The sequence below is a fragment of the Pecten maximus genome, chromosome 6 (genome assembly GCF_902652985.1).
Source record: "Pecten maximus chromosome 6, xPecMax1.1, whole genome shotgun sequence".
NCBI lineage: Eukaryota > Metazoa > Mollusca > Bivalvia > Pectinida > Pectinidae > Pecten > Pecten maximus.
The window spans coordinates 46,119,382-46,143,957 of NC_047020.1; the positions used below are offsets into that span (position 1 = coordinate 46,119,382).

The window sequence follows — 24,576 nt, forward strand, 5'->3', positions numbered from 1 at the left end:
AATAAGGTTACATTTCTCACTTAATAATATGGTATTTTTATCTCCCTACCAAACAATAATTAACATTTGAAGTTGGTTATGAAAGAACATTGATGTCTTGTATTCCGCTTACTAGACGACATCTGATGTCATTGTCCCCAGTAATATCACAGTGACATTCTATTGCACATGACATTTCACAGTAAATTGAACATCATTCGTTGATGAACTTTGTGGGTAGTAGTGTTGATACATGTATCTGCTGAAGCTGTACCCTCGTTTTGCTACTTTGGAACATGATCCACAATTCAAGTTTGATATATACACAATGTACAGTTCTGTAACTTTCAGTCTTCATATTTCGATAATTGTAAAATATCAAAATATGCCTCCATCAATGTCAAATGTCCATGTTGTCCCGACTTGACGGATCTGGTTTTAACATTTCCGAGATCTGGACATTGGTTTTGTTGATGGCCATCAGAGGTTTGAGGGCAGACAAGAGACTGTGAAAGAGATGAGGATGTAAGATTTCCTGGGCAGCCAACAGCTGTTTGGTCCTGTGTCTCTCCTGTAAAAAAAACCCACTAATTATATATCTTATATACAAAACAACCACTAATTATTAATAATATATCTTATATACTAAACAACCACTAATTATATATCGTATATACTAAACAACCACTGATTATATATCTTATATACATTAATAATATATCTTATATACTAAACAACCACTAATTATATATCTTATATACTAAGCAACCACTAATTATATATCGTATATACTAAACAACCACTGATTATATATCTTATATACAAAACAACCACTAATATATATCTTATATACAAAACAACCACTAATTATATATCTTATATACAAAACAACCACTAATATATATCTTATATACAAAACAACCACTAATATATATCTTATATACAAAACAACCACTAATATATCTTATATACAAAACAACCACTATATACGTATCTTATATACAAAACAACCAATAATATATCTTATATACAAAACAACCACTAATATATATCTTATATACAAAACCCCACTAATTATATATCTTATATACTAAACAACCACTAATTATATATCGTATATACTAAACAACCACTAATTATATATCGTATATACTAAACAACCACTAATTATATATCGTATATACTAAACAACCACTAATTATATATCGTATATACTAAACAACCACTAATTATATATCTTATATACTAAACAACCACTAATTATATATCGTATATACTAAACAACCACTAATTATATATCTTATATACTAAACAACCACTAATTATATATCGTATATACTAAACAACCACTAATTATATATCGTATATACTAAACAACCACTGATTATATATCGTATATACTAAGATATAATCTGATATACAAACAACCACGAGAGTAGAGAAGAAAAAAAAACCACGAAGAGAGCGAGAGACAAAACAAACACGAAGAGAGCGGAGAGACAAAAACAACCACGAAGAGAGAGGAGAGACGAAACAACCACAGAAGAGGAGGGGGAGAGACAAAACAACCACGAAGGAGAGAGCGGAGAGACAAAACAACCACGAAGAAGAGAGCGGAGAGACAAACAACCACAAGAGAGATGCAAAAAACACAAGAGAGACGGAAGACAAAACAACCACGAAGAGAGAGACGGAGAGACAAAACAACCACGAAGGAGAGAGCGGAGAGACAAAAACAACCACGAGAGAGAGCGAGAGACAAAACAACCACGAGAGAGAGCGGAAGCAAAAACAACCACAGAAGAGAGCGGAGAGACAAAACAACCACAGAAGAGGAGCAGACCAGAATGACGTAGTGAAACAAAAACAACCACGAAGGTAGGACTGAGTAGACAAAACAACCACTAATAGGAGTATATGCTTATAGGTACAAAACAACCACGAAGAAGTGAGATACAAAACAACCACAAGAGACTAGTAGACAAAACAACCACAAGAAGAGACGGAGAACAAACAACCAGTAAGGAGAGCGTATACAAAACAACCACAAGAGAACGGAATACAAAACACCAAATAGAATCGTTAATACAAACAACCACAAGAAGAGCGGGATCAAAACAACCACAATTAAGGAAGCGAAGCAAACAACCACGAATAAATCTAAACAAAACAACCACTAATAAATCTAATCAAAACAACCACAAGGACGAGCTAGAGACAAAACAACCAGAAGGAGAGAGCTGTAATGACAAACAACCACTAATGAGAAGCTAGTAGACAAAACAACCACTAATTATAGTAGCGTAGAACTAAAACAACCACAAAATGCGTTAGAACAAAACAACCACAAGGTAAGAGCGAGAGACAAACAACCACGAAGAGTAGCGGAGAGACAAAACAACCACGAAAGTAGAGCGGAGAGACAAAAACAACCACAAAGAGAGCGGAGAGACAAAACAACCACGAAGAGAGAGCGGAGAGACAAAACAACCACGAAGGAGAGAGCGGAGAGACAAAACAACACACGAATGAAGAGAGCGGAGAGACAAAACAACCCACGAAGAGAGAGCGGAGAGGCAAAACAACCACGAAGAAAGAGAGCGGAGAGACAAAACAACCACGAAGAGAGCGGATAGACAAAACCAACCACGAAGGACGGAGTCGGAGAGACAAACAACCACGATAGGACGGAGCGGAGAGACAAAACAACCACGAAGGAGAGAGCGGAGAGGCAAAACAACCACGAAGAAAGAGAGCGGAGAGACAAAACAACCACGAAGAGAGCGGAGAGACAAAACAACCACGAAGAGATGCGGAGAGACAAAACAAACCACAAAGAGAGCGGAGAGACAAAACAACCACAGCAGAGATAGCGTAGAGACAAAACAACCCACGAAGGAGAGAGCTGGAGACCAAAACAACCACAAAGAGAGCGGAGAGACAAAACCCCACGGAGGAGATATCTTATATACAAAACAACCACTAATATATCTTATATACAAAACAACCACTAATAAATATATCTTATATACAAAACAACCACTAATACATCTTATATACAAAACAACCACTAATATATCTTATATACAAAACAACCACTAATTATATATCTTACAAAACTGTATATTTACTAAACAACCATGTGGATAGTGAAGGGTTTTTCTGTACAGACCAGTAAATAAGATACTTTTTGTCGTGAGGGGAGAGTGGAGGGTTTTCTGTACAGATCAGTAAATAAGATACTTTTTGTCATGAGGGGATAGTGGAGTGTTTTCTGTACAGATCAGTAAATAAGATACTTTTTGTCGTGAGGGGATAGTGGAGGGTTTTCTGTACATACCAGTAAATAAGATACTTTTTGTCGTGAGGGGAGAGTGGAGGGTTTTCTGTACAGATCAGTAAATAAGATACTTTTTGTCATGAGGGGATAGTGGAGGGTTTTCTGTACAGATCAGTAAATAAGATACTTTTTGTCGTGAGGGGAGAGTGGAGGGTTTTCTGTACAGATCAGTAAATAAGATACTTTTTGTCATGAGGGGAGAGTGGAGGGTTTTCTGTACATACCAGTAAATAAGATACTTTTTGTCGTGAGGGGAGAGTGGAGGGTTTTTCTGTACAGATCAGTAAATAAGATACTTTTTGTCATGAGGGGAGAGTGGAGGGTTTTCTGTACAGATCTGTAAGATACTTTCTGTAATGGACTACTTTAGAATACTGACCTTGGGTGACTCAAAGCAGGCAGGACAATTCTCGGCTATAACTGGAAGCTTGTTCTATAAATAAAAGACCATTGTGAAAACATTAAAAGGGTTAATTGGCCTTCTTAATTTGACTTTTCCTTCAATCTTAAAATGTATCATCAATTATATTCAAGGTTTTCCCTCACAAATTATTTGGTTGAAAGATTTCTTACATCCTTTAGTATGCTATGACTGATGATAAGTTTGTGTTTATTAGTTACATAGATGTGTATATGACAGTTATATAATGTCATACACATTACTTATGTTATATACAATCATTTGAAATTGTTGAATGACATGATTCTTTGAAGAAGTGCAAAATTGACGTGTTACAAACCTGTTCAGCAAACATGCGGAGTTCTTTCTCCCTGACATATACCAGAGGACGGATAACTCGCAGATCTCCCTCACTGCCAACATACAATAGTAAACAGTGAAACTTCATCAGTAAACAGTGAAACTTCATCAGTAAACAGTAAAACTTCATCTGACAGTAAAACTTCATCAGTAAACACTGAAACTTCATCAGTAAACAGTGAAACTTCATCAGTAAACAGTGAAACTCCATCAGTAAACAGTGAAACTTCATCAGTAAACAGTGAAACTCCATCAGTAAACACTGAAACTACATCAGTAAACACTGAAACTACATCAGTAAACACTGAAACTTCATCAGTAAACACTGAAACTACATCAGTAAACACTGAAACTTCATCAGTAAACACTGAAACTACATCAGTAAACAGTGAAACTTCATCAGTAAACAGTAAAACTTCCCCTGACAGTAAAACTACATCAGTAAACAGTGAAACTTCATCTGACAGTGAAACTCCATCAGTAAACACTGAAACTTAATCAGTAAACAGTGAAACTTCATCAGTAAACAGTAAAACTACATCAGTAAACAGTGAAACTTCATCTGACAGTAAAACTACATCAGTAAACAGTGAAACTTCATCAGTAAACAGTGAAACTACATCAGTAAACAGTGAAACTTCATCTGACAGTAAAACTACATCAGTAAACAGTGAAACTTCATCAGTAAACAGTGAAACTACATCAGTAAACAGTGAAACTTCATCAGTAAACACTGAAACTTCATCAGTAAACAGTAAAACTTCATCAGTAAACAGTAAAACTTCATCTGACAGTAAAACTTCATCAGTAAACACTGAAACTTCATCAGTAAACAGTGAAACTCCATCAGTAAACACTGAAACTACATCAGTAAACTGTGAAACTTCATCAGTAAACACTGAAACTTCATCAGTAAACAGTAAAACTACATCAGTAAACAGTGAAACTTCATCAGTAAACACTGAAGCTTCATCAGTAAACAGTAAAACTACATCAGTAAACAGTGAAACTTCATCAGTAAACACTGAAACTTCATCAGTAAACACTGAAACTTCATCAATAAACAGTGAAACTCCATCAGTAAACACTGAAACTACATCAGTAAACACTGAAACTACATCAGTAAACACTGAAACTTCATCAGTAAACACTGAAACTACATCAGTTAACAGTGAAACTACATCAGTAAACAGTGAAACTTCATCTGACAGTAAAACTTCATCAGTAAACAGTGAAACTTCATCAGTAAACAGTGAAACTTCATCTGACAGTAAAACTTCATCAATAAACAGTGAAACTTCATCAGTTAACAGAAAAAACTTCATCAGAGTTAAGGAGATGTCCATTACTTCCATATCCTTCCTATCTTTTTCTAATTGAGAGTAATTATAAAGTTAGGTAACAGTTATCTGATAAACTTCCATCAAAAGATGGGAAGACAGGCTGGCAATATAATGGTAAAGTTTCAGGGAAAGATTCATTAAGGTTTTCCTGAGTGCTATTTTGTGAAGGGAATCATAGACAATGTAATTAGATGGAATCTATAAGGTTGTAGAACTGTCGTCCGGGAGGACAACTTATACCCGCCGCCGCCGCCAATGAGGTTATTTGTAGAATAATGAAATAATTGTAGTTTTGGTGAAACTAGATATATGTTCTATATAGTTTGATTTCTTATGTAACAAGCATTTTCATTGGCCAGGTTTTTAACCTATAACATTAAAAAATTGAAATCATTTGCAATGTCATAATTTATCAGCCAATTACGATGCGGTGCAGGAAAAGTATTTTAAAAGATATTGCACTCAGAGATTATACTGTAAGGATTCAGTTTTTATTTAAGTTATTAATCGATATCACGACAAAAAAGGTGTTCCATAGTGTTATAGAGGGATTTAGATGTTTTACTTACTCCACTGTGTAATGTGCCTTCATTGTACGCAGCAGACCGTTATGGAATACAGACATCAGGAAACTGTAACACACAGACGTACAAAATCTAAACACAAATACAACACATTTAACTTCTCAGTGACTTTGGAAAGGGGTCAAGGTCATTCAATTGAATATGCTATCAAATAAATATCCATTAAGAATTATACACCTCTTAAACAGCAATATGACATCAAATTCAAAGCAGCTGTCACTGTAGTGAAACAAGAAGCCCAGAGGGCCTGTATCACTCACCTGGTTGGATTTAAAAGGACTTACTTCTTTTGGACCCCTCCCCTCTTGGCCCCTTGCATGGGTCAGAGTCGCCATTTAAGGGGGAGTCACTGCCATCATTATGGAAAATCTGTTCCCCTTTTCCTAAGGATCTTTCTGAACTAATTTGGTTCAAAACCATTCATGAATTTTTGACTAGTAGCAATTTGATGCAAATATTGATGGACGTCGGACGGACAAGAATGCCGTGCCATGGCATATGCTCACTGGCCCTTTGGGTCAGGTGAGCTAGAAACCAAAGAATGGGGAGGTACAACAATTACTTTAAACTGTATTTGACAATTAAGCTAAGATTTTGACCCCCAGAAACTGCTTGTTCTGAGAAGTGAATTTCTTATGTCACTAGTCCTGTGCATAGGGGTTTGAAAATTTTTTCAGATCCCTGCAAGTTTATTAACTTTCATAGACGTCAGATTAAATGTGAAGTCTTTAGAGCGAGGACATTAATGCCTGTATAATCCCCTTTACGACTCGTGATCAAACAGACCTTTCACTCAGATCGTCAAGGTGCTGACCCAGCGCCAGGACGTTGTATCCCTCGCGACGCGCACAGGCGTAGATTCTACCTCTCTTCATACGACTACAAAAGCTGCAGATGGACGCACACTCGTAGTCAAGGTTCTGGGCGGACTCCATAATACCTGTATTTAGGAAACACTTACTTCATAATACAAAATGTACCTGTATTCAGGAAACACATACTTCATGATATCTGTATTCAGGAAACACATACTTCATAATACCTGTATTCAGGAAACACATACTTCATGATATCTGTATTCAGGAAACACACACTTCATAATACATGTATTCAGGAAACACATACTTCATGATATCTGTATTCAGGAAACACATACTTCATGATACATGTATTCAGGAAACACATACTTCATAATACCTGTATTCAGGAAACACGTACTTCATAATACCTGTATTCAGGAAACACATACTTCATAATACCTGTATTCAGGAAACACATACTTCATAATACCTGTATTCAGGAAACACGTACTTCATAATACCTGTATTCAGGAAACACATACTTCATAATACATGTATTCAGGAAACACTTACTTCATAATACATGTATTCAGGAAACACATACTTCATAATACCTGTATTCAGGAAACACATACTTCATAATACCTGTATTCAGGAAACACATACTTCATAATACATGTATTCAGGAAACACTTACTTCATAATACATGTATTCAGGAAACACATACTTCATAATACCTGTATTCAGGAAACACATACTTCATAATACCTGTATTCAGGAAACACGTACTTCATAATACCTGTATTCAGGAAACACATACTTCATAATACCTGTATTCAGGAAACACATACTTCATGATACATGTATTCAGGAAACACGTACTTCATAATAGCTGTATTCAGGAAACATATACTTCATGATACATGTATTCAGGAAACACGTACTTCATAATACATGTATTCAGGAAACACGTACTTCATAATAGCTGTATTCAGGAAACGCACACTTCATAATACATGTATTCAGGAAACACATACTTCATAATAGCTGTATTCAGGAAACACACACTTCATAATACCTGTATTCAGGAAACACGTACTTCATAATAGCTGTATTCAGGAAACACATACTTCATGATACATGTATTCAGGAAACACATACTTCATAACAGCTGTATTCAAGAAACACACACTTCATAATAGCTGTATTCAGGAAACACATACTTCATAATACATGTATTCAGGAAACACACACTTCATAATAGCTGTATTCAGGAAACACACACTTCATGATACATGTATTCAGGAAACACATACTTCATAACACATGTATTCAGGAAACACATACTTCATAATACATGTATTCAGGAAACACATACTTCATAATAGCTGTATTCAGGAAACAGACACTTCATAATACATGTATTCAGGAAACACGTACTTCATAATACATGTATTCAGGAAACACACACTTCATGATACATGTATTCAGGAAACACACACTTCATAATAGCTGTATTCAGGAAACACCCACTTCATAATAGCTGTATTCAGGAAACACACACTTCATAATAGCTGTATTCAGGAAACACGTACTTCATAATACATGTATTCAGGAAACACACACTTCATGATACATGTATTCAGGAAACACACACTTCATAATAGCTGTATTCAGGAAACACAAGTTTTATTGTCCTTCTGACAGTTTGGGAGATATAAACAAAAGGACCTTTTAAAGACGTTATCGATGATCTGGTAAATCTTATATATAATTACTTACACTGTGTTTCATAGAAGTATGGCACACCAAGACTTGCGAGGTAGGCCTTCAGAGGTCGTGGGTCGTAGGACGGTGTCTGGGGGTCAACTGTCACAGCTCCAAACTCAAACCTCAAGCCCTGGAGTAAAACAAACTCTGATCAAACACACTGACAGTGGTTTGAGAAATATTATCCTGCGACGAGCTCAAACACATAGTCTCTGATTAAATGTCAGGGTAATGACTCAATGTTGGGATAATGACTCAATGTCAGGGATAATGACTCAATGTTGGGATAATGACTCAATGTTGGGATAATGACTCAATGTTGGGATAATGACTCATTGTTGGGCTAATGACTCAATGTTGGGATAATGACTCAATATTGGGATATGACTCAATGTTGGGACAATGACTCAATGTCACAGTAATGACTCAATGTTGGGATAATGACTCTTTGTTGGGCTAATGACTCAATGTTGGGCTAATGACTCAATGTCACAGTAATGACTCAATGTCACGGTGATGACTCAATGTTGGGATAATGACTCAATGTCACGGTAATGACTCAATGTTGGGATAATGACTCAATGTTGGGCTAATGACTCAATGTTGGGCTAATGACTCAATGTTGGGATAATGACTCAATGTTGGGCTAATGACTCAATGTCACAGTAATGACTCAATGTCACGGTGATGACTCAATGTCACGGTGATGACTCAATGTTGGGATAATGACTCAATGTCACGGTAATGACTCAATGTTGGGATAATGACTCAATGTTGGGCTAATGACTCAATGTCAGGGAAATGACTCAATATTGGGATAATGACTCAATGTTGGGATAATGACTCAATGGTGGGGAGTAATGACTCAATGTTGGGGTGTAATGACTCAGTATTGAGATAATGACTCAATGTTGGGGTGTTAATGACTCAATATTGGGTGTAATGACTCAATGTTGGAGCCAGTTAAAGGAGAGACATGCCGTTGACATGATACCTTGTCCCTTGTTGACATTATACCTTGTCCCTTGTTGACATTATACCTTGTCCCCGGTTGACATTATACCTTGTCCCCATGTTGACATTATACGTTGTCCCTTGTTGACATGATACCTTGTCCGTTGTTGACATGATACCTTGTCCCAATGTTGACATTATACCTTGTCCCATGTTGACATTATACGTTGTCCCTTGTTGACATTATACGTTGTCCCTTGTTGACATTATACATTGTCCCTTGTTGACATTATACGTTGTCCCTTGTTGACATGATACCTTGTCCCTGGTTGACATTATACCTTGTCCCTTGTTGACATTATACCTTGTCCCATGTTGACATTATACCTTGTCCCCATGTTGACATTATACCTTGTCCCTTGTTGACATTATACCTTGTCCCATGTTGACATTATACCTTGTCCCTTGTTGACATTATACCTTGTCCCCGGTTGACATTATACCTTGTCCCCGGTTGACATTATACCTTGCCCCTTGTTGACATTATACCTTGTCCCCGGTTGACATTATACCTTGTCCCCGGTTGACATTATACATTGTCCCTTGTTGACATTATACCTTGTCCCTTGTTGACATTATACCTTGTCCCTTGTTGACATTATACATTGTCCCATGTTGACATTATACCTTGTCCCTTGTTGACATTATACCTTGCCCCTTGTTGACATTATACCTTGTCCCTTGTTGACATTATACCTTGTCCCTTGTTGACATGATACATTGTCCCTTGTTGACATTATACATTGTCCCATGTTGACATTATACCTTGTCCCTTGTTGACATGATACCTTGTCTCTTGTTGACATTATACATTGTCCCATGTTGACATTATACCTTGTCCCTTGTTGACATTATACCTTGTCCCCGGTTGACATTATACCTTGTCCCCATGTTGACATTATACATTGTCCCTTGTTGACATTATACATTGTCCCCGGTTGACATGATACCTTGTCCCTTGTTGACATTATACCTTGTCCCCGGTTGACATTATACCTTGTCCCTTGTTGACATTATACCTTGTCCCTTGTTGACATGATACCTTGTCCCTTGTTGACATTATACCTTGTCCCCGGTTGACATTATACATTGTCCCTGGTTGACATTATACCTTGTCCCTTGTTGACATTATACCTTGTCCCTTGTTGACATTATACCTTGTCCCTTGTTGACATGATACATTGTCCCTGGTTGACATTATACCTTGTCCCATGTTGACATTATACCTTGTCCCCGGTTGACATTATACATTGTCCCTTGTTGACATTATACCTTGTCCCTTGTTGACATGATACATTGTCCCAATGTTAACATTATACATTGTCCCATGTTGACATTATACATTGTCCCTTGTTGACATGATACCTTGTCCCTTGTTGACATGATACCTTGTCCCTTGTTGACATGATACCTTGTCCCTTGTTGACATTATAACTTGTCCTTTTTTGACATTATACCTTGCCCCTGCAGTAGAACTTGTACTGATGGATGGTGTGGAGTAAACTGAGCGAGTCTTTGCCTCCAGACAAACAAACCAGGATCTTATCACCCTCCTGGATCATGTCAAACTCTGTCACCGCCTGTAACACAGATATCAAATAATGTCAAACTAGGTCACCGTCTGTAACATAGATATCAAATAATGTCAAAGTACTCTGTCACCACCTGTAACACAGATATCAAATAATGTCAAAGTACTCTGTCACCCCCTGTAACATAGATATCAAATAATGTCAAACACTGTCACCACCTGTAACATAGATATCAAATAATGTCAAACTCTGTCACCGCCTGTAACACAAATATCAAATAATGTCAAACTCTGTCACCACCTGTAACACAGATATCAAATAATGTCAAACTCTGTCACCGCCTGTAACACAAATATCAAATAATGTCAAACTCTGTCACCACCTGTAACACAGATATCAAATAATGTCAAACTCTGTCACCATTTGTAACATAGATATCAAATCATTATCAAAGTATTCTGTCACCACCTGTAACACAGATATCAAATAATGTCAAACTAGGTCAACACCTGTAACATAAATATCAAATAATGTCAAAGTACTCTGTCACCACCTGTAACATAGATATCAAATAATGTCAAACACTGTCACCACCTGCAACACAGATATCAAATAATGTCAAACTCTGTCACCGCCTGTAACACAGATATCAAATAATGTCAAACTATGTCACCGCCTGTAACACAGATATCAAATAATGTCAAACTCTGTCACCATTTGTAACATAGATATCAAATAATGTCAATGTCAATGTCAATGTCAAACACTGTCACCGCCTGTAACATAGATATCAAATAATGTCAATGTACTCTGTCACCATTTGTAACATAGATATCATATGTCTGAAACTCTGTCACCGCCTGTAACACAGATATCAAATAATGTCAAACTCTGTCACCCCCTGTAACACAGATATCAAATAATGTCAAACTCTGTCACCACCTGTAACATAGATATCAAATAATGTCAAACTCTGTCACCGCCTGTAACATAGATATCAAATCATGTTAAACTCTGTCACCGCCTGTAACACAGATATCAAATAATGTCAAACTAGGTCAACACCTGTAACACAGATATCAAATAATGTCAAACACTGTCACCGCCTGTAACATAGATATTAATCATTATCAAAGTACATGTACATCATCAATATAAAGAGGCCCAAGGGCCTTAACGGTCATCTCACTTTCATCGATGTTTGCAATTTTGCTTTAAATATAAATTATGATAAAAAAGTGTCATATGATGTATAACGCAAAATCCCAGACATAAAGGGATATTTTCTGACAGCATTTTTTAATACTATCAGTATTATTACTATAAACTATAATAAACTTCACCCCCTCCCCAGAGGAAAACAAAAGACCCAGGGTCATGAATTTCACAATTTTGGTAAAGTATCTTTATGTTAAGACTCTTCCATCTAAGAAGAGTACACTCTTTTTGTATTTGATATTACCATATCTGAATCTTGAAGGGGATTTTTTAAATTTCAGTAAATTTGACTCTTTTTGGCTCCGCACCTCTGGCTCGTTAGGGTCAATCGGGGTCATGATTTACCCCCTCTCAACGGGGAAATGCAAGACCCCAGGGTTATGACTATCACAAGTTTGACAGAGCACCTAAAGTCCCTTCTATCTATGAACAGTATTTGATTCTACCATATCTTGATCTTTACAAGAAAACGTTTTAATTTGTCAATTTGACCCATTTTGACCCTGCCCAACAGCCCCTGTGGGGTCCAACAGGGCCGACATGTGACATACCATCAAACTGTCATCCCATACTGATAACTCTAATCAAGATTGAATTTCTGGCCCTGCCCCTCAAGTGAGGTATATTGCAGCTAGTATTTACCAGGATTATAAGATGTTTGACTGGATACAAACCTTTAGGAATTGTGTAAATATCACTTTGGGAGGAGAAAACCAGCCACTTTTCTTCATCTTTGTTACTTTACTATTGTCATCTTTGGATTTCTGCTTTTTCTTTGACTGCTGTTTCTCCTGTGACCTTGCTGTCTCCTGTGACCTTGCTGTCTCATGTGACCTCTGTTCCTCCTGTGACCTTCTTGTCTCCTGTGACCTTGCTGGCTCCTGTGACCTTGTTGTCTCCTGTGACCTTGTTGTCTCCTGTGACCTTGTTGTCTCCTGTGACCTCTGTTCCTCCTGTGACCCCTCAGTTATAATGGTATTGGATTCAACACTGACTAGACTAGAATTACACGTTTCTCCCTCCACACTAGAACTTGGTTCTTTTTTCCGCCGCTTTGCTGCTGAGCATAATTCTGTTTCCTTACAGTACAATTCATTAGTACCCAGCCCTTGGTCTGTTTTCTCAAGAGCTTTGTCTGTCGTGACGTCTGTATGGTTCATCACTAATTCCTGTCCACCGCCATCAGACCCACCACTCTCCCTACCCAAGTGAAAGCCATCATTCAGAGCTTTGATCATGCCCTCTTTAAAGTTGGTGCCAGTTTTCCTGTCCAGAAGACACTGCTGTCCGGGTGGACAGACTGCCGATTCCTCTGTATGTTCAGTAAGACGGACGTCCCCTTCCTGGTCCTCTGAATGTCCACCAACCACAAAGGGGGGTAACCCTACGTGTGCTCGTAAAGCTGGAGGACAAAAAGGTAAAATAAAGTTGTCTTCTGTTACGGCTGCTGACTGGCCATTGAGACACATGGCCGCTTCACTTGGAAGTAGGAACCACCTGTACTTCTGGGACTGCTCATCAAACATCTGTCTGTGATCGGCCAGTTGGTACCTTGTCTGAAAACAGTCAAAACCAGGTTTACTGAAACACATGAGCTAAAGAATGAGGAATGAAGTCAGTTCCATCAAAGTCCACTAAATTTAATGTTTTTCACAAAACAAGAGGCCTAACAGGCCTTTACGGTCATCTGACTACCTTGAGTACATCATACTACTATAGAAAATAAACAAAATACACTTGTAAATCTAACAAGAGACCCAATGGCCTGTACCATTCACCTGACTCTAGAGCAACTTTGAAGTTGATCTGGAACATTTCTACAGATACTATGCTGATTACCACTTTATTCAAATATCAGAGTAGGATAGGTTTATTCATATCAATAAATTTTCTAGTCCTTCATTCCAGCATACTATATTGGGCTGATATCAGGTCTCGGAGTCTGTTCGCTATAGAAAAATCATTGTTTACAGATAAAAGGATATTTGACTCCTGTGACCATTAATGTAGGTCAAGGTCATTATTTTAACAAACTTGGAAGTCCTTCATCCCAGCATGCTACAGGCCAAAATTCAAGTCCCTGGGCCTCTTGGTTATTGAAAAGATGTTTTAAGATTTTAGCCTATTTGACCCATGTGACCTTGAATGAAGGTCAAGGTCATTCATTTGAACAATCTTGATAGCCCTTCATCCTAGCATGCTATAGGCTCAATATCAGGTCTCTGGGCGTCTTTGTTTTATCACTCCCACCCTCCTCACAGTGTTGTTGACAGATTGATGACAGTTATACCATAACTCACTTTCTCAGCTTGACTGAAGAGATCCCTGGCTTTCTGTAGACAGTCCTGAAATAAGTAATGTATATCATTACAGAGAGTAACAACCAAACAATATAACATGACACGAGTCTGTCAGTAATGGAGTCTTAGTAGTCTGTCAGTAATGGAGCCTTAGTAGTCTGTCAGTAATGGAGCCTTAGTAGTCTGTCAGTAATGGAGTCTTAGTAGTCTGTCAGTAATGGAGTCTTAGTAGTCTGTCAGTAATGGAGCCTTAGTAGTCTGTCAGTAATGGAGCCTTAGTAGTCGGTCAGTAATGGAGCCTTAGTAGTCTGTCAGTAATGGAGTCTTAGTAGTCGGTCAGTAATGGAGCCTTAGTAGTCTGTCAGTAATGGAGCCTTAGTAGTCTGTCAGTAATGGAGCCTTAGTAGTCTGTTGGTAATGGAGTCTTAGTAGTCTGTCAGTAATGGAGTCTTAGTAGTCTGTCAGTAATAAAGTCTTAGTAGTCTGTCAGTAATGGAGTCTTAGTAGTCTGTCAGTAATGGAGCCTTAGTAGTCTGTCAGTAATGGAGCCTTAGTAGTCTGTCAGTAATGGAGCGTTAGTAGTCTGTCAGTAATGGAGTCTTAGTAGTCTGTCAGTAATGGAGCCTTAGTAGTCTGTCGGTAATGGAGTCTTAGTAGTCTGTCAGTAATGGAGTCTTAGTAGTCTGTCAGTAATGGAGCCTTAGTAGTCTGTCAGTAATGGAGCCTTAGTAGTCTGTCAGTAATGGAGCCTTAGTTGTCTGTCAGTAATGGAGTCTTAGTAGTCTGTCAGTAATGGAGTCTTAGTTGTCTGTCAGTAATGGAGCCTTAGTTGTCTGTCAGTAATGGAGCCTTAGTAGTCTGTCAGTAATGGAGCCTTAGTAGTCTGTCAGTAATGGAGCCTTAGTAGTCTGTCAGTAATAAAGTCTTAGTAGTCTGTCGGTAATGGAGTCTTAGTAGTCTGTCAGTAATGGAGCCTTAGTAGTCTGTCAGTAATGGAGCCTTAGTAGTCTGTCAGTAATAAAGTCTTAGTAGTCTGTCGGTAATGGAGCCTTAGTAGTCTGTCAGTAATGGAGTCTTAGTAGTCTGTCGGTAATGGAGCCTTAGTAGTCTGTCAGTAATGGAGTCTTAGTAGTCTGTCAGTAATGGAGCCTTAGTTGTCTGTCAGTAATGGAGTCTTAGTAGTCTGTCAGTAATGGAGTCTTAGTAGTCTGTCAGTAATGGAGCCTTAGTAGTCTGTCAGTAATGGAGCCTTAGTAGTCTGTCGGTAATGGAGTCTTAGTAGTCTGTCAGTCATGGAGCCTTAGTAGTCTGTCGGTAATGGAGCCTTAGTAGTCTGTCAGTAATGGAGTCTTAGTAGTCGGTCAGTAATGGAGCCTTAGTAGTCTGTCAGTAATGGAGTCTTAGTAGTCTGTCAGTAATGGAGTCTTAGTAGTCTGTCGGTAATGGAGTCTTAGTAGTCTGTCAGTAATGGAGTCTTAGTAGTCTGTCAGTAATGGAGTCTTAGTAGTCTGTCAGTAATGGAGTCTTAGTAGTCTGTCAGTAATGGAGTCTTAGTAGTCTGTCGGTAATGGAGTCTTAGTAGTCTGTCGGTAATGGAGTCTTAGTAGTCTGTCGGTAATGGAGTTGAGCCTTAACAACTGGTGGAAGTACCCGGTACTGATCAACTTACTTGGTAGTCCGTCGGTAATGGACCCTTAACGACTGGTGGAGGGACCCGGTACTGCATTTTCCCAGAGTTATACCGAATATGACCAAGCCATTTTCTGTCCTTGAACACCTACAGGAACAAAAAAAGTTTTGAATGAGTAACTGAGTCTAGGGAGCACACAGTTCATTTATACACATCTGATTGTCCTTAGTACTGAAACCATTAGACTAATCAGAAGGACATTGGGTTTGACACTATTTCTCCCCCTTGACTTTCACCCAGGGGAGCTATTAAATACAATCATACAGAAGAATCGGATCTATTTCCCTTATTCTCTTTCCCCCAAGGATTATTCCTTTCAGCCTAAAAAGTCGTAAACTCAATGAACCTAATTTGTTAAAAATACACTTTTTTTATATCTTAATAATCCTTTTTGATCTCGTACCTGGAAATTCTTCTGTCGCCATTCTCCAGTTTCTGGGTTGAACATGTACTGTTAAAACAGAAACAATATCGGTTGAACATGTATCGTTCAAACAGAAACAATATCGGTTGAACATGTACTGTAAGAACAAAAACAATATCAGTTGAACATGTACTGTTACAACAGAAACAATATGGGTTGAACATGTACTGTTAAAACTGAAACAATATGGGTTGAACATGTACTGTTAAAACAGAAACAATATGGGTTGAACATATACTGTCAGAACAAAAACAATATCGGTTGAACATGTACCGTTAGAACAAAAACAATATCGGTTGAACATGTACTGTCAGAACAAACAATATCGGTTGAACATGTACTGTTCAAACAGAAACAATATCGGTTGAACATGTACTGTAAGAACAAAAACAATATCAGTTGAACATGTACTGTTACAACAGAAACAAAATGGGTTGAACATGTACTGTTCAAACAGAAACAATATGGGTTGAACATGTACTGTCAGAACAAAAACAATATCGGTTGAACAACAAGAGGCCCAGAGGGCCAGCATTGCTCACCTGGATATTTCAGGAATATTGACAAAATATTCTAATTTAATTTGAGTGATATTTTAAATGTTTTCCTTTTTTTGAATTGCCTCTCCCAACAATGGTTCAAACTACAAGTGGACCAAATCCTAGCTCTCATTCTTGGGGAAAAAAGTTTTTTTTTTTCATTGCTATAATTCTCTATTGGGCCCTCTTTTTCCCACTCCAAGAGTGCAACCTCCTTCGTTTATACAACATTAGATCCCCTTTGCCCAATTATGCCCCAACGAGATCAAATTTCATCAAAATCAATTCAGGCAGTAAGGACTAGTGGGCATTTAAAGGAAATGTCGATGGACGCCAGACGCTGCACCATGGCATAATCTCACTGGCCTTTCGAACCAGGTAAGGCCCTTTGGACCAGGTGAGGCCCTTCAGGGAAGATATGATAATATGACTTTTTGAAGGGAATCGCTTATCAGTGGGTGGGAATTGCTTAACAATTTTCTGGTTGAGTTGGTAAGTTTTTTTTATGTTTAATTTCCTTTAACCATAAATTATTGATAATGACTTAAAAGACTTAAACATCATAAAACATTAAACTGATCTGTGTAGATGTAAAATAGGTGGTACAGTGGCAACACACTTGTCGTTCACCTAGGTGGCCAGGGTTTTATTCCCCGATTGGACGTGAAAACGTATGTGGTCACATGCCCAACCCATTAAAATTGACCACAAAAATACCTGTGTAGTCAACTTACCTGGGGTAACAGCTTCCAACAGTGTTGTGCGGTCAGTTTTACTGCCTCAATTATAAAATCGACTGTGTTGTCTTGTAAAAAGTAAGGTAGGTTGATTCTGACAAACCCAGGTCTGTAAAAAGTAAGGTAGATTGATTCTGACAAAGTCTGGTCTGTAAAAAGTAAGATTGATTCTGACAAAGTCTGGTCTATAAAAAGTGAGATTGATTCTGACAAAGTCTGGTCTATAAAAAGTAAGATTGATTCTGACAAAGTCTGGTCTATAAAAAGTAAGGTAGATTGATTCTGACAAAGTCTGGTCTATAAAAAGTAAGATTGATTCTGACAAAGTCTGGTCTATAAAAAGTAAGGTAGGTTGATTCTGACAAACCCAGGTCTGTAAAAAGTAAGGTAGATTGATTCTGACAAAGTCTGGTCTGTAAAAAGTAAGATTGATTCTGACAAAGTCTGGTCTGTAAAAAGTAAGATTGATTCTGACAAACCCAGGTCTATAAAAAGTAAGATTGATTCTGACAAAGTCTGGTCTATAAAAAGTAAGATTGATTCTGACAAAGTCTGGTCTATAAAAAGTAAGGTAGATTGATTCTGACAAAGTCTGTCTGTAAAAAGTAAGATTGATTCTGACAAAGTCTGGTCTGTAAAAAGTAAGGTAGATTGATTCTGACAAAGTCTGGTCTGTAAAAAGTAAGGTAGATTGATTCTGACAAAGTCTGGTCTATAAAAAGTAAGGTAGATTGATTCTGACAAAGTCTGGTCTATAAAAAGTAAGGTAGATTGATTCTGACAAAGTCTGGTCTATAAAAAGTAAGGTAGATTGATTCTGACAAAGTCTGGTCTATAAAAAGTAAGGTAGGTTGATTCTGACAAAGTCTGGTCTGTAAAAAGTAAGGTAGATTGATTCTGACAAACCCAGGTCTGTAAAAAGTAAGGTAGATTGATTCTGACAAAGTCTGTCTGTAAAAAGTAAGGTAGATTGATTCTGACAAAGTCTGGTCTATAAAAAGTAAGGTAGATTGATTCTGACAAAGTCTGGTCTGTAAAAAGTAAGGTAGATTGATTCTGACAAAGTCTGGTCTGTAAAAAGTAAGGTAGATTGATTCTGACAAAGTCTGGTCTGTAAAAAGTAAGGTAGATTGATTCTGACAAACCCAGGTCTGTAAAAAGTAAGGTAGATTGATTCTGACAAAGTCTGGTCTTTAAAAAGTAAGGTAGATTGATTCTGACAAAGTCTGGTCTATAAAAAGTAAGGTAGATTGATTCTGACAAAGTCTGGTCTATGAAAAGTAAGGTAGATTGATTCTGACAAAGTCTGGTCTGTAAAAAGTAAGGTAGATTGATTCTGACAAAGTCTGGTCTATAAAAAGTAAGATTGATTCTGACAAAGTCTGGTCTGTAAAAAGTAAGGTAGATTGATTCTGACAAAGTCTGTCTGTAAAAAGTAAGGTAGATTGATTCTGACAAAGTCTGGTCTATAAAAAGTAAGGTTGATTCTGACAAAGTCTGGTCTGTAAAAAGTAAGGTAGATTGATTCTGACAAAGTCTGGTCTATAAAAAGTAAGATTGATTCTGACAAAGTCTGTCTATAAAAAGTAAGGTAGATTGATTCTGACAAAGTCTGGTCTATAAAAAGTAAGATTAATTCTGACAAAGTCTGTCTGTAAAAAGTAAGGTTGATTGATTCTGACAAAGTCTGGTCTATAAAAAGTAAGGTAGATTGATTCTGACAAAGTCTGTCTGTAAAAAGTAAGGTAGATTGATTCTGACAAAGTCTGTCTGTAAAAGGAAGGTAGATTGATTCTGACAATACTGGGTAATCTAGACATACCTTATTATTTCGCGAGGTGAATACTCCCGATAGCGCCTGAGATGAGTCCTATCTAATCTGCCGTCTTCTGCCAGCAAGTTTTCAATCTCGATTGCCGTCTTCTCATCCAAACCCATCAAATCCTACAGAAATATATCATGTGTGTTTGTATACAAAACAAGAGTTCCAAGGAAGTGGATGTGTCGCCTGCGCAGAGAGTTAGGTGATTACAGGGGTCATTGCATTGAAACAGATTTTCTATTTATAGTAACTGCATGTGACCTTGACCTTTGACCTTTGGACCAGTAAAACACAATCTCATGTTAGCACTTGTGATCAGGAAAAATGGCATGAAAATTGCGCTTGATGGCTTCAAAAGAACTTGAGTTATTACAGGGAAATAAATTTTCTAACATATACTCTATTTATAGTAAGTGACCTTGACCTTCAACCTTCACATTTGTACACCTGAAAAGTAATCCCAAGCAAGCAGTTTTGGTAAGGAAGATCTGCATGAAGTTTGAGTTTGATCAACCGATTGGAAGTTATCACACGAAAACCTCTGTGCAAACAACACCACTGCCAAGGCTGGTGACACTGATGCTGACATATATCTATTTGTCGCCTGCTTTTTGAAGGTGACACAAAAATAACAAACAGTATCTAATAATAAATTTACATTTCCCAGTTTGAAAACACATAATAATTGAGGGAAAACATTCTGATTGAATGAGAAAACAAGAGGTCCATGGGCCTTAACAGTCATCTGATTCTAAAGACCCATCTACTATTGTAGTGTACATTCTCAATAGAAAGTGTAGTGGTATCATTGGCCAAAATAGGCCATCTTAGATTTCTGACCAACCCGAAAAATAACATTTCGGGATCCTAGAAGGTAACTTTGAGTTGAATCCCACTAGTGGCACTAGAAAAAGCTTGAAAAAGGTGTCGTTCAGAAAAACCATGATTTCACAATAATGTTACAAACTGTCGGCCATTTCAAAGATTTTTTAACAAAGCAGAAAAATAACAACACTTATTTGGATCCATTTCTTAACATTCACACCAATTTTCAGCTCAATGGCGACAGTAGAAATGAAGAAAAGGTTTAAAATGCCTTTTTCAAGATGGCTGCCATGACAGCCATCTTGGATTTTGCATCGACCCAAATAGTAACAACACTTGGTCAGGACTATTTCAGGATCATTTCAGGTAAGTTAGAACAGAATCTGTAATTTGAGAAGTTTAAAATAGGTATTGTTCAGGAAAACCATGGTTGCACATGGTTACAAAATGGCTGCCATGTCATAGCCTTTTAGAGGAGAGGCTGAAAACACTTTATTGGCTTTCCTTCCTTAACATCCCCACCAATTTTAGGCTCAATGGCACCTGTGAAACTGAAGAAGAGGTTTAATATGTGTTTTTCAAGATGGCTTCCTTGGTGGCCATCTTGGAATTCAGATTGTCCGGAATAATAAGATTGAGCTGAATTCTCCTGATGTAACTTGAGAAGAAGTTTAAAATGGGTGTTGTTTAGGTAAACCTTAATTGCGCAATCATGTTACAAAATGGCCGCCATGACTGCCATGTCAATGTTTTTACGAGGCCGAAAAATAGCAACACTTAGTTGGCTCTCCTTTCTTAACATCCCTATCAATTTTTCAGCTCAAGTTAAAAATGTGTTTTTCAAGATGACTCCCATGGCAGCCATCCTGGATTTGTGACCAACTGGAAAAATAACAATATTTGGTCAGGACCATCATTTCAGGTAAGTTCGAGCAGAATCCCACTGATGGAACTTGAGAAGAAGTTCGAAAATGTGAAAAGTTGCAGATGGTGCACTGCTACATCATACTCACCATGGCGTAAGGCCCTGCACAAGCACATCCTCCTCGGGCCTGAATACCAAACACGTCGTTTAGGACAGCTGTGACGTAGTTGTGATGTAGGAAGCGACCAGCCTCGGGGTGGTGTATGAGGAACGAGAAGATGGCCAGTCTGTTCTGGTTGTCAGGGTTACCAAGGATCATCAGGTTGTCACAGTCACTCCACGCTTCGTGGGCTTTCCTGAAATACCCAGGGTAACACAAGTGTATTGTACATCGTAGGGTTTACTGAAATACCCGGGGTAACACAAGTGTATTGTACATCGTAGGGTTTACTGAAATACCCAGGGTAACACAAGTGTATTGTACATCGTAGGGTTTACTGAAATACCCGGGGTAACACAAGTGTATTGTACATCGTAGGGTTTACTGAAATACCCGGGGTAACACAAGTGTATTGTACATGGTAGGGTTTACTGAAATACCCAGGGTAACACAAGTGTATTGTACATCGTAGGGTTTACTGAATACCCGGGGTAACACAAGTGTATTGTACATCGTAGGGTTTACTGAAATACCCGGGGTAACACAAGTGTATGTACATCGTAGGGTTTACTGAAATACCCAGGGTAACACAAGTGTATTGTACATCGTAGGGTTTACCGAAATACCCGGGGTAACACAAGTGTATTGTACATCGTAGGGTTTACCGAAATACCCGGGGTAACACAAGTGTATTGTACATCGTAGGGTTTACTGAAATACCCAGGGTAACACAAGTGTATTGTACATCGTAGGGTTTACTGAAATACCCAGGGTAACACAAGTGTATTGTACATCGTAGGGTTTACTGAAATACCCGGGGTAACACAAGTGTATTGTACATCGTAGGGTTTACTGAAATACCCAGGGTAACACAAGTGTATTGTACATCGTAGGGTTTACTGAAATACCCGGGGTAACACAAGTGTATTGTACATCGTAGGGTTTACTGAAATACCCAGGGTAACACAAGTGTATTGTACATGGTAGGGTTTACTGAAATACCCGGGGTAACACAAGTGTATTGTACATCGTAGGGTTTACTGAAATACCCGGGGTAACACAAGTGTATTGTACAGAGGATCTTTTTTTACAGATCAAATCTTCACAGCTTTACAATTCTGTCTTTCTTTGGAGGAAACAAGAGGCCCATGGGCCTAAATGATCATCTGACAAACACTTACAGCAGGGACACACCCCTCAATCTAAAGGGCTCAAACCAACATCATTACCATAAATTGTCTGTTCTCAGCCAGTTAGATTTGAGATCAAATTTGTTTTTTTTTCATCTATTTTGACATAAAGGAGGAATAAGATGTTAAAGCAAAATTTCAGCTAAGTTCCAATTTTGGCACCTCACCCCTTTGTCCCAAGGGGTCAGACCACACCCATATATATGAATTATGATTGCCCTTCCCCAATGATGTTTCAAACTAAATATGGTTGTAATCAGTTAAGGCATTAAGGAGGAGAAGCATTTTAAAGTTCTCCTTTTGGAGGCCCCATCCTTCTTTCCCCAGGGGTAGGACCTGCCAGTCAGTTTAACACCAAATGTGGTAGTAATCTGCTGTGGAGAAGCGTTTTGAAAGTAAAAGTCGAACAGCGACGACGGAAGGAGCACTATGGCTATAGGTCATCCTAATCCTGACCATCTGGGTCAGATGACCTAAAAATCAACAGTCTCACCTCTACAATACCTGAGAATCTCACCTGTACAATACCTGAGAATCTCACCTGTACAATACCTGAAAATCTCACCTGTACGATACCTGAGAATCACACCTGTACATTAATTCAGAATCTCACCTGTACAATACCTGAGAATCTCACCTGTACAATACCTGAAAATCTCACCTGTACAATACCTGAGAATCATACCTGTACATTAATTCAAAATCTCACATGTACAATTCCCGAGAATCACACCTGTACATTAATTCAAAATCTCACCTGTACGATACCTGAGAATCACACCTGTACATTAATTCAGAATCTCACATGTACAATACCTGAGAATCTCATCTGTACAATACCTGAGAATCACACCTGTACATTAATTTAGAATCTCACCTGTACAATACTTGAGAATCACACCTGTACATTAATTCAAAATCTCACATTTACAATACCTGAGAATCACCCCTGTACATTAATTCAAAATCTCACCTGTACGATACCTGAGAATCTCACCTGTACATCAACTCAGAATCTCACCTGTACAATACCTGAGAATCTCACCTGTACATCAACTCAGAATCTCACCTGTACAATACCTGAGAATCTCACCTGTACATTTACTCAGAATCTCACCTGTACGATACCTGAGAATCTCACCTGTACAATACCTGAGAATCTCACCTGTACAATACCTGAGAATCTCACCTGTATAATTGGTGTTCAAGACTCAAAATTGTGTCCGAATTGACGGCCTCCTTGAGTTGGAAGACTAGTCCGGCTCTGATTGATTCCACAATAGCTGGCGTTCCTCCCTCCTCCTTCAGCTCCGGCTCCTGTAGGTACCGATGTCCATCTCTCCTCACCTGACAAAGGTGTTTTATCAAAGTCAATCAAATCGTCATGATGTGCAAATGAGTCTACTAAACACACAGATTATACTTACATAAAACACTGATCCACCTCCACACTTATCAGGTACAACATTATGGAACAACTTCTTTTTAGCCACCAAAATACCTGTCAAAATCAAAATTCAACATTTCATCAAAAAGGCATGGACCTTTCCCAATATATTCTATATTTTGTTAAGAACTGGAAATATGTTTGCTCAATATAGACCCTAGATGCTATCTTGGAAATCTTTACATTTTACATTAATAATGCCTTAACAGATTACACTTAGTACATCCTTATTACAC

General features: G+C 38.0%; 1 protein-coding gene across 1 annotated transcript in view; it reads right to left on the minus strand.

Annotated features, from left to right (window-relative positions):
* Positions 1–235: 235 nt before the first annotated feature.
* The window catches only part of LOC117329897, a 48,820-nt gene continuing 24,479 nt past the window's right edge, over positions 236–24,576 (minus strand). The window contains exons 9-24 of the mRNA XM_033888113.1: positions 24,321–24,394; positions 24,083–24,240; positions 21,692–21,899; positions 19,854–19,975; positions 18,029–18,140; positions 16,735–16,782; positions 16,311–16,418; positions 14,642–14,686; positions 13,016–13,897; positions 11,049–11,171; positions 8,590–8,707; positions 6,793–6,946; positions 5,992–6,054; positions 4,060–4,132; positions 3,699–3,752; positions 236–550 (exon numbers count right to left, since the gene is read on the minus strand). Coding sequence (XP_033744004.1) covers positions 380–550; positions 3,699–3,752; positions 4,060–4,132; positions 5,992–6,054; positions 6,793–6,946; positions 8,590–8,707; positions 11,049–11,171; positions 13,016–13,897; positions 14,642–14,686; positions 16,311–16,418; positions 16,735–16,782; positions 18,029–18,140; positions 19,854–19,975; positions 21,692–21,899; positions 24,083–24,240; positions 24,321–24,394 — 2,513 coding nt within the window. The 3' untranslated portion in view covers positions 236–379. The remainder of the gene's footprint in view (positions 551–3,698; positions 3,753–4,059; positions 4,133–5,991; positions 6,055–6,792; positions 6,947–8,589; positions 8,708–11,048; positions 11,172–13,015; positions 13,898–14,641; positions 14,687–16,310; positions 16,419–16,734; positions 16,783–18,028; positions 18,141–19,853; positions 19,976–21,691; positions 21,900–24,082; positions 24,241–24,320; positions 24,395–24,576) is intronic.